Consider the following 12,008-nt stretch of genomic DNA (forward strand, 5'->3'; position numbering starts at 1 on the left):
TCCATTGCCCATGCCTCCCCCTTTGAAGAAAAGAAAACATCAATACATCCTTTATGTCTAATTAAGGAAAATGACTGTTCAAGAAAAATATATAATCTTGTCACAAACAACTTCCAACAACCAATCTTATATATCTGTGTATTTCAAATCAACTTAATGTTCTAGATTCGTATGTTGCTGATACTAATCCTTGAAGGTATTTATTTCCACCAATGCAGACACATTGCACCCACAGCAGCCATGCAGAACAATGAGAAGCAAAGCGACAACAAAGCAAGAAATGAGAGAGAGAGAGAGAGAGAGAGAGAGAGAGAGAGAATTATTTATCTGAGATATACTTCTAACTGTATTATTTATTTTTATTTTTTTGAAGGAGGGTTCGCCCCAGAAACTCAGTTGCTATTGATACATTAGAAAGTTGCAAGTTGCAACAGCTATACAAACAAGAGAAAATTTGGCTTCTTATTCCAAAACTCACAAGCCACTGAAGAGAACAAAAATAAAAGATGATGAATATTGCCTTGATGTTATATGAATAAACCTCTAAAATATACATCACGGGACAACACTTGACAACGAGGTAATGCTAACCAGGAAAATGTAATAACAGCAAAACAGATAAAGGCAGCTCTCAACGGCAATGAAGAGAATGCGGTTGTAAAAGTTGTAAATTTCTAACCCTTGAGAAATCCTAATTTCTCCAAGGAAGCCCGGATATCATCACTACCAGACTCTTCATTTGTCTGAACAATGTTGGGGCTTTCAGATGGCAAGACATCCGAAAGTGGGTACGTTCTGTTAGCATGAAGTAGATTGGTGGCACTGCTACAAACACCCTTTAATATTACGCTTGCATGCAGTCCACCAAGCAATCCTTCGTAATCTGTGTCACCACATTCTCCAACAAAAACAACCATCTTCGACAACTCCACACCCCAACGAATATACAAATACCTGAAGAAAATGTGACAAATGATTAAATTTATGAACAATAGTATAAAAAGGGGGTGGTTACAGAAAATGACACATGCAGTTAAGATATTCTGCAAGTTTTGGGCATGTTTACATGTTATAGAGAACCATGAGTACAATTTCATACCTCTGCCATCATCATCAAATGTAAAGTCTAGTTCCATCATTCAAGAGATGTCCCCAAAGATCTTTAACCGCATTGATTCAACCAAGAGGGAACAGATCACATTTACCAGTTTAATTTGACCAACCAATTTGCTAATTCACCTTTTTATTGTAAATGAGAGCAATTGTATAATTACTTACAAAAAGAAGTTTTAGAATGTTGAAAAATGTGGACGTTGTTTGACATTGAAAATAGATACAAATTAATTGTAAACTGTTCACTCCCACATAGCATAGACCTCTTACACCATTTGAAGCTTTTAGTAACTATTACATGTTTGCAATGCATTATTTATATAACAATGTAGCAATTGTTATATTGGCTCAAGAATCAATGAGATCCTGTAATTATGTTGGACACCAGAAGGCACTTAATTCAGCCAAAATTCTTGAACATCCACAAAAATATAATTCCAAAGAAGATGAAGAAAGAGAGGTTTTTTTTTCCCATTAGATGAAGAGGGAGAACGTTACCAAACTAAGTAAATAATTTAGCTAAAATCATATGCCGCTGATATAATAAGCACGAAAACCATACCGTAGGGCTTGAAAACGAGATGCCAGCACTGGAATTACATTAAGCCTGGTTCCATTTTGACAATAAACTACATGGCAACGCAGAGCCTGAATTCTGAGCAATTTCCTAAGCTCTTTAACAGGGGGTACCTGCAAAGATAATATAAAAAGAAAGTAAAGAAGATTTTTCAGTGTATACCCAAAAGTATTGCACCTAATATATGTGAAACAATGGAAGTAATTAAGTATAATAAATCTGAGAAAACAGATTCACCCTCAATTCAACTAGACTATAATAGTCATTTCATGCAGATATCAAAAGTCATTCCCCCAACGAGTAAGGAAATATTTACCATTCCTGGCTTTTGCACTTTAAAAGCATAACAGTAGTTGGTTGAGAGTTGTTCAGCTGGAGTAACAAGCTGTTCCCCATTCTCAGCCTTCTTATCAGTAATTGAAGATGCCCAACGAACCATAGTCTTCCTCAAGCCCTCTCCACCCCAACGGTATTCAATATGTGAGTGGTAGTAAAAGTCAGACACAAAGGGCCCATCATCTGGATTAAGAGATGAATAGTAGAGATCACTGCCACTGTTGCAAATAAAAGCATCAAAATCATGAGGGCTCAATCCCCCTGAAACCAGAAAAGAGTGTATCTCAGATATGGTCAAGGATGTAGACAATATGAACCCCACAGATCCTTCACTCCTTTCCTTTTCTGCAACTTCCAAAATCTTTCTGGTGGTTTCAAGTAGACCTGTATCAGTATCACAATCCACAGCAATGACAAAGAGATGTTTTCTCCTCCTCAATGCTGGAAATTTACCAGCGTGATCTGCTTTCTCTGTGGACCCAGCCCTTCGTGCATCCTTTGAAATGCCCTTTGACCAATTCAAAACAGCATTCTCTAATTTACTCTTTCTATCAACAGCATTACCTTCGGAATCTAAGGAATTATCATTTCCACTAGCTCCACTCTTTTCTCCATCCAATGAAAATCTTAGGTTCAAAGATATATCCTGTATATCTCTCAAGGAATCTCCTGGAGACTCATTTTCTGATTCATCTCCATCATCATTTCTCTGCCACTGTGGATGCCTTGGTTTGCAACTGGCTATTCGAGATAGGTAAGTCTTGCAATGCTCTGGCCATGAAAATAGGTGAATATTCTTTAACCCATTCTGTCGACATCTTGCCCAAAGCTGCTTATCCGCAACAAGCTTTAGAAGAGCATCTGCAATGGACTGCTGATCATGGGGATCAATGAGAAGACCATTATCAAGTACCTGCAAAGACATATCCATCAGATTTGGAGAACCACAGTGAACCTCTTCCATTTATGACCATTATATTACAACCAATGAGTAAGCTTACCCGATGTATATCAACAGGACCTCCATTTTTTGTCGCAACCATAGGCAAACCATAAGCTGTTGCCTGTGGGGTCAAAAGATAAGAGCAGAACTTATTTTTTTTTTTTTGAATAACAATTGATCTGTGAAAGATAAACTCTTCAAAAGTACGAAACGAGCACCTCAAGTAGAGTAAGCCCAAATGGCTCGATGAAAGCTGGATTAATGAAAACCCCCTGCAATAAAATTGGATCAGAATGAAAATGTGATGACAAAATACCCTGCACATACATCTCCAAAAGTGCATGTGCGCTCAAAAAGGAAACATCCATAGACCATCTTAACATGTATAATTAATTGAATACCAAAGCAATTGACAACGATGAATTTAAAAACAAAAATAAATGTTACAATGACAGCACTAATTAACTAAATTGATGAACACTAAGAAAGATGGTAATATTAAATTATTTATATTGCTAGATTCCAAAATGGTACACATTATATAGAAATACAAGCGTATGGTGCCACACACATTAGCGGTATTGAACTATCTCCAACAATATGCCATTTTCCTAATTAAAGCTAGATTGTTATCTCATACAAAATCTAGAAGTACCTTTGTCTTTGCTGCTAGACGATATATGTCAGGAACATCAGACTGTTTGTGGTGTTTGGGATATGCAACTTGCCCATAGAGATCATATTTGTCAATAAGCTTAAGCACTGAGAGGAGAACAGAAGAATTTGTGCCTGACATTTCGTCAATTCCATCTCGATTACCCATAATTAGTGTCTGCATTGTACAGAGAGAAAGAAAAAGTATGATCAAAGGCAGGTGCAGAATATCCAATTTAGTGTCCCTTTGGGATCAACTTTTTTTGATAATTTAGCAAGTCAGCACAATCAAGAACATGTCTTTATTAAACAAGTGTCATGACATGCTTCAACATACAAGGTTAGCAAGCTCTCTTAGTGCACGGCATTCTCCAAATGCTTTGACTAAAGTCGTGATGTTCTTTTTGGGATCTGGTCTAGCAAGAGCCAGTATCATGGGCTTGCGAGGGTTGGAAAAGAAGCGCATTATCTGCAAAATCCCAAGTTTAATGGGCACCAGTTTAGAAACCAAATAAAACAGGAGAACATAACATCTGGCATTAATCACACTATGTTAAGCAGAATTTCCCGAGAAAATTATTGGCTTCAGTCTAGGGCACATCAAAGTAAGCGTATAGGGAATAATTTGAACCTCGGACCAGATATGTGGGTCTGGAGAAGCAGAATGTTCTTCATTTCCTTCTGTTTCACCTTCCAAATCACCATCTTGTGGAATAATATGATTAAACTCCATTCCAGGAGGAATTACCTGAAGAGAGCAAAAATTATAAAATATATTAATAAATAAGCAAGAAATTACCTAGAGAACCCAGCAATAACATAACAGGAACAGGAAATCATTTATTTATAGAGTTTTAAAACACAGCAAAAACAAGCTCGGTTCACATGTAGTTCACAAACTAAATCTTATTTTCCAAATAAAATTATTATAAAAAATAAAAATAAAAAAAGACCTTCCAATTTGCATTTTTCTAGTTTAAATAAAATTATTATAAAAAATTAAAAAAAAAGACCTTCCAATTTGCATTAATCTAGTTTAACTAAGAATCAATTTGCTCAGGTTTGTTTCTTTTAAGTCAATCACTCCAAAGATAGCTCAAGAACACTGATCGGAAGCTAGACAACAAGTCAGGCCTCTTGCATTTTGACATTTATGATATTGTAATCAATTAAAGAAACTACAGCTTCCACAAGGATATAAGAAAATGTCCCATTACTTACCAACATGCGAGGCATGAACCTGCCATAACAGCTCACATTACGCCTGATCCTTGCTCGTAGTTTACGCTCCAGAACTGGATCAAACCCATCATACAAACGCCATTGCTCCTCTATTTCTTGTCTGGTGCTAGTTATGACAATTTCAGAAGAATCAAGAGATAATTCCTCAGCCTCTATCCGACGCATAATTTTGTATGTCGTATTTATTTCATCCCTAGTTTGGCGGCCTTGCTTTAAAAGTTGTTCTAACTTGTCTCGACCAAGTGAGTGGCCAGTAAAAAGCATTGGTACATTTAAAGCACCAGACAGAAGAGCAGCAGAGTCACCTGCATCTGCATAATGCCCATGGATGGCAACAGGCCAGATTGGCTGCGCACCACCTATTTGCTCACCCAAAACTTTGGACATCTGTATTATGTGATTAAGTGCACCATCAACAAATTCAGGGATATAAGGCCACAGAAGTTCTTTGGGAATGTACTTATCTTTCGGGCCAAATGGAATCCGAATAATATAGGAACCACTGCTCTCCCCCAAGTCATCCATGAAACCTTCTGAGTTTCTTGGTGTCAGCATCTCTGTGGGTTCACCATAACTCCAATCTACTTCTGGGGAAGATACTTGTCTTGTCAACAAATCAACCCGATACACCCCAGGCATTGCGCCCAAGGCCCTTGCAAGTTCCACAACATACTTAACCTACAAGAATGAAGACCTAGATCATTTGGTTATCTACATAAGCAACTATATAAGATGTACAATTTAACAGCAAAAGAAGAGCTATCATATGATTAGGATTTGATTGAACAGATTTTCTACAGAAAAATATTACCTGACCACCTGTATCAGAATCACGACCAAGCTCCATATTTTCACCCCGGATAAGACCGTGAAGGCTGCACAGATAGTAGTTAAAAATAATTAATACCATCATGCATACAATAGAGGAATCAAAGTTTGTATACACTATACACCAACATTGAGCAACACATTCACATCAATTATCGTTACAACATGTTTAGTATACTTTAATTCCCATAACCAGTAACTTAACTGAGGTCTATGATAGTTGCAATTCAATCATTGGGTACATAAATCAAAAGTTGGAAGCAATTTATTGAATACAATGTGGTACAGCAAGACCAACCATTCGATTCAAAATCCCATTGAAGACCAAATCTGAAAAATTAGAGCATTAAAGTTCAGTTCATGCCTTATTAATACTATGTATAGCTTTTTCCCCTTCTGTTGATTAGTCCATGTCTCCATTGCATCCATAGAGCTGATTCTTGGCAATCTACCTCTGTTGCTTTCACCATGAGTTGATAAGTCACTGACAACATCTCCTTTCTCTCCCTCTGATAAGTCTTCAGACATATCAGCAACTGCTTCTCTGCGGCCTCTTTCGCGCTCAAGGCGACGTTTAGCCATCCTTTGGACTTCTTCTCCCTCAAGCTAACAAAAAAAATGGATAAGACATGAACATGATCTCTTGTTATTCAGGAAACTCAGAATTTGTAACAGATAGTTGCACTTGTACAAGCAACAATAAATTGGCATTCAAATGTAGAATAAAAATTCAAGAACTTCACACTTTGCACAGTGCTCAGATCAAAGATACCCAAAGAAATAAAATGATTTCTCCTATAATTAAACAATCAACCAATTTTTTTTAAAACTAGTAACAGCATTTGTATTGGGCACAAAGTCGGCATTTTGAAATTCTAAATGAATAACATAAAAAGATTTAAACATGAAATTCAAACCCCCTTTTGATGACAATAACCAAATGCTCAATCAGAACCAAAAACCAGTTCACAAACTTGTACCTCAAAAACTCCCATCACTCACTAACTCTGCGAACTAACGCAAAAACAAAAAACAAAAAAAAAAAAAACCCATCAAGCAATTTCACCACCATTTCACAAATATCAAAACTTTTCTTCACAACAAAACAGACCCAACGCTTCAATAACTCAGCTAAACAAACAAACAAACAAACAAAATTATTTAAAAAAAGAAAAAAGAACCTGCTTTTTCTGGCGAGCCAAGTTCCAAATCCTCCAACACATATTCTCCAACCTCGTATTCCTCTCCTGGGGGCTCCTCGTCGCTGAAGCCTATCACACGCCACGTCATCATCATCAATTCTAGAACAGACACAAACAACCCTCTAGAACAAACTTATAAAAATAAAAATTCACACACAGACACAACCATATATAGACATAGTCACTGAGAAGAAAAATAAACACCATGTGAGTGAGTCTATGAGTACCTTAACCCAGGAACGGTGGAGATCGGTCTCATCGAAGCCAGTGATGACTTCCTCAACGAAATAGCGAGTGGGGCTGAAGTGGCCTCGCTCTCTGAGCAAAAGAGACGACTTTACATCGTCTAAGGCTGGACCCACGTCCAGTATAGCTTCCAAGTAGCTGTTTATCCAATCATTTCCGGCCATTCTGATTTCTCTTCCAAGCTCGAGCTCTCTACAAAGCTCGCTTCAATTTCGATTTCTCTTCTGCTTTTATTTATAACCCAAAAAAATAAAGTAAAGTAAAAAAGATATTCTTTTTGGTTTTCAGACACAAAAATCTGTCTGTTTTTGCAGTTATGCTAATTGATGAGGACAAAGTAGTGAGTGTGAGGAAGAGAGACACGGAGTGTGGTGTTTATATATGGGACTCTTCTCTGGTATTTACTGTTTTTGGCTTTGCATTACATTACGAGGAAACCTTTTTTCTTTTTTTCTTTTTTTCTTTTTTCTCTCAAAAAAATAAATAAATAAGTTGGGATCTAAAAGGTGAATATTCGGATGATTCTCTTTTTATGTCGTATGGGAGTGAAACTTTTCTTGCCGTGCCGTGCAATTGACTACCACAAAATTTCCCTTCATCAGTAAAACTTTAGGCATTGGATGCAATTTCTTTTTTTCTTTTTTTCTTTTTTGGATGAATTTATGTATTGGGTACAACTCATACGAGTAATATGTATATAGAATGTATGTACGTGAAGTTTACATTTATAGTTTTTTTTTTTTTTGGCAAGTAAGTTTACATTTATAGCCATTACAATAAACGACTAACACCTGAGCTAAGTATTAAAAATTCAAACTTATTCATCTAATTTTAATTCAAATACGAGTTGAGTGTAAGTTCATCATCGAATAGAATTATATGTTCAAAGTTATTTCATTTTCTTTTTGTCAAACAAATTTGGGCTTATTCGCAAGTTATATATATTTGAACCCATCTCTGTTTATTTCATCCCATTTCTTTTTGTCATACTTGATTGCAATTTCAAACTTGTTTCATTAGATTTCTTAGAAATATATAATCTAAAAAATGTTTAAATTTTTGTTACACTAGGTGTAACTTGAACCCATCTATGTTTGTGTGTAATAGAAACATGCTTAAATTTTATATTTCTTCACAAATTTATGAATTTTTACTACAAATAATAATTTAATATCATATGAACCTATTACAAACTTATACAATCAAATCTCAAGTCTATATAAATCATGGTTTTAAAAATCGATATTGTTAATGAAACGTTTTTGCTCCATGTTCCCGATTTTTACTAAGTTTTGACCGGCTTTTGGCAATTTTAGGGTTTTTTACCGAACCAAATTGGTGTCCGATTCTCAATTGAATCGGTTTAATTGATCAGTCCGGTTTTTAAAACTCTAATATAAATGTATGTCTAAACAAATGTACATATAAAACATAAATATTATACTAGCCTCATAACACGCACTTCGTGCATGCAATGAGGTTTTTTTTTTTTTAGTGTCATAATTTTTCACGCACTTCACACATGCGATGAGGTTTCTTTTTTTTAGTGTCATAATTTTTTATTCATTTTAATTTAAAGTTTACACATTTTCTCATTAATATTACACATTTAGAATTTAGAAGTGAATAAAGCAGTTTGAAAATAACAGAAGAGTGACCATATTTTTTAGGCAATGTTTTAGTGGGATTTAGAGTTGTATTTTTACCGGATTGTCATTCAGTTTTGTCTCTACTTAAATATAGGGGTGTAGGGGCATTTTTGAACCAAAAAAATAAGGATCCCAAACAGGAAAAACCCCTTAAATAATAGTATAGATATAGTTAATTTAAATCTCATGATCACGAGCTTGTTCACAAACATATATTTAAGTTTGACTCATTTAATAGTCGGGTCTAACCTTGAGCTTGAGCTCGTTTGCTAAATAAACAAAAAATTTCCTGAACCAAGTTTGAGTTGTTCATAAAACACCTTGTTTAATTAAAACCTTATTCACAACTAGACTAAGTCATTTTTCTTTCTTGAATTAATGATAACATATGAGTTTTAAAATTATATTTAAAAAAATAAATTTGCAAGCTTTAAACTTATTTTTTACTAGTAAATTCAAATCTATAAGACCTATAATATATATGTAAAATCTGGTTATATTGTGTTATATGAGCTTGTGAGATTTTACAATTTTACACATCATTATTTTAATATATAAACTAGACACTAGCACATGCAATACACAAAAAAGTTTGAACAAAAATATTTATACATTATATATTTTTATTTATAATTAATAAGTATCGATAAATAAAAATTCAAATAAGAAATTTTGTAAAAAAAAACTTCTCTAATTTAATTAGAATTTGTTTATAGATCAAACTCAATAACACAAGTATTAGGTTGCTTGGTTTATTAAAAAAATATCGTGAATTATAAATAATATAAAATATCATAGTTTGGCATTTTTCATAACTCTTAAAACCAAATTAAAAATTTTGATGCTTTCTTCTATTTTCTTATTTCTAAAGATGAAATTTGATAGTTATGGCATTTTTTTTTAAAATAGAAATCCTACTCTGACCTAATCTAAATGTATGTGTGTGAAATTTTCTCGTAGAGATCTGACCTCAACCCTTACCCCTCATACTCTACGATAACTTATATTTGTAAAGTGACAATCACGCCAATGGTGTGTGAATCGTGATAGTATAATTATGGTAGTTAGTAATAAGCATTTCTTATGATTGTGTTTATACATGGAAATATCTATTATGATATGGCAAGATTTTAATGGAATGTGTATATATAGGAAGTTTTAATAATAGAAAATTTAATCTCAATTGAAATATATTTATTGGAAAATGACGTGCAAAATTACAATGCCCTTAAAGCTTATGTGGTATAATATTACGAGGTGAATAAAAAATCTTACATCTTCAGTTTTATATATAAGTATATATTAATTTATTATAGTCTATATTTAAACCTCCTATTATAATCTTAACATATCATATTTTCTAGTAGACTAAATAGTTCTATATACAAATACATTCTTAATAAATGTTTATCCTTCCTAAAAAAAATGTTTATTAATAATTATTGTAAGGACACAATTCAAATTCCCAACACCACGACTGGGAGGAAAATGGGCTTGAAAGGCCTTTCTTCACAATGAATTTGTAGAGGATGGGTTTGTAATTTAGATTTCAAGGATGGCTTTAGACAATCACAAAAAGAACGGGCTTTGGGCCCAATGGAACAAAACAGAGAATCGTTTGCAAAGGGTAAGATTGAGAATTCCTCCTCGGACTGTTTCCGAGGATAGTTTCTGATAGTATTTCTCAAGTGTGGATACAAATATTGATTATCATACACTTCTTCTTTCTCAAAAAGCCTCTCCCTTTCTTCGTATGCCTTCCCTCCTATTTATACTCCTCCTCTTCTCTTCATCATCTTCCACCCTCTGACTGCAACCCTGATACTTGGATACTTGTCCCATCCATTCTTCCCTAAAGCCCGCTGGGATTTGGGACCAAGTTCCAAGCTCTATGCTCAGGTCTCATCCTTCCATCTATGCTGTCCGCGTATCAATTACAGAGTCTTTAATATATGGGCGGTGGTAGCAGCTTTACTTTAGACATTCCACCGCTCTTTCTACTGTCCTCCACGTACACTGCGTATCCTCGGCTTCACATTCCGAGGACAAATCTACTCCTCGGACGGTATGGGACACTTAAATACTCCACCATCATTTTGATGTTTTCAGATTTGGGTTTCTAGCCCAAAAGACCTTGTTGGGCCATCCATTATAAATTACTGGGCCCAATACCCCTACAATTATCATAAATTATCAAACTTTAAGTTTAGACAAATTTTTTTTTAAAAAAAATCACATTTCATTAATCTTTCTGATGCAATGCACGAGATTTTGAATAGTGCATTTTTAGATTTTGAACACAATAGTGCATTTTTAGATTTTGAACACAGTCTTACCGTTTACCCTTCTACAAGTATCATTTAAATTAAAATCATTTTAGAATATTTTATCGATAAAATTATTCAATATACTTTTGATATGCTGTAATAGATTATATAATGGTTTTGATATGCTGTAATAGATTATATAATGGAGTGGGTTACAGTTAGGCCGAGTAGTAAAATCTCTGATGATTGTATAAGAGACCTGGGGTTCATTCTCCGCCTACACTAAAAACTGATTGGTGTCTTGATCTGATGATAAAAATCTATTATCAAGAGCGGACGTCATAGGTTGAAACTCTCTAAAAAAAATAGATTATATAATGGAATACTTATTCATGTGGAATACTATTCTGTCATTTGGTTGGATTTTTATTACTTATAATAGTCATTCATTAGGAATAAATTGATGAAGAGTTATTCCTTAACACGTGTAATAACTTCATAAATTATTATATTATCACAAGTGCAAACTATCTTTATGGGCTTAATAATTATAAAATTATTATATTTCCAAAATATAAATTTGTGATTTTTTAAATTTTATTAATATTTCACAACCAAACATATTAATAGAAATAATTAACTATTACCATTCTTGCATAAGATATATATTATGCTGTCTTTTTTATTTATCAAATAGTTTTATATATTAGGTGGAACCCATCTTAATTTATGTGAAATTAGGATGTAATACATTGAATGATAATTACGTTAGGAATGATAATTCGTCTTATTGGTAATAAAAGATGGCATAATGAAATAATTTCCTTTTTTCTTGGGTGTTTATGTTAAAGTAATTCAATTGAAAAATATCTCTTCGTCCAATGCTGGAGCCAAAGGGGCTCAGGCGCTCAGCTATATATATATTATAATGTAGTACAATTTTTCTATAAT

At 34.0% G+C, this 12,008-nt stretch overlaps 1 protein-coding gene across 2 annotated transcripts; it reads right to left on the reverse strand.

The window, feature by feature from the left end:
* Window positions 1-322: 322 nt before the first annotated feature.
* On the reverse strand, window positions 323-7,489 carry LOC142613984 (putative sucrose-phosphate synthase 1). 2 transcript variants are annotated; one of them, XM_075786514.1, is made up of 13 exons: window positions 7,123-7,489; window positions 6,875-6,964; window positions 6,058-6,299; window positions 5,677-5,740; window positions 4,845-5,543; window positions 4,255-4,371; window positions 3,961-4,092; window positions 3,625-3,801; window positions 3,188-3,241; window positions 3,028-3,090; window positions 2,007-2,939; window positions 1,676-1,803; window positions 323-954 (listed from the first exon to the last, which is right to left on the reverse strand). In XM_075786514.1, the coding sequence occupies exons 1-13, from the start codon at window positions 7,303-7,305 to the stop codon at window positions 675-677; spliced, it is 3,162 nt and encodes a 1,053-aa protein (XP_075642629.1). In that variant the 5' UTR covers window positions 7,306-7,489; the 3' UTR covers window positions 323-674. The 2 variants fall into 2 exon arrangements, with proteins under 2 accessions (XP_075642629.1, XP_075642637.1); XM_075786522.1 differs by having other exon boundaries at window positions 6,875-6,994; window positions 7,123-7,235.
* Between the last annotated feature and the right edge of the window lie 4,519 nt (window positions 7,490-12,008).

This window comes from Castanea sativa, chromosome 1 (assembly GCF_040712315.1).
Source record: "Castanea sativa cultivar Marrone di Chiusa Pesio chromosome 1, ASM4071231v1".
Lineage (NCBI taxonomy): Eukaryota > Viridiplantae > Streptophyta > Magnoliopsida > Fagales > Fagaceae > Castanea > Castanea sativa.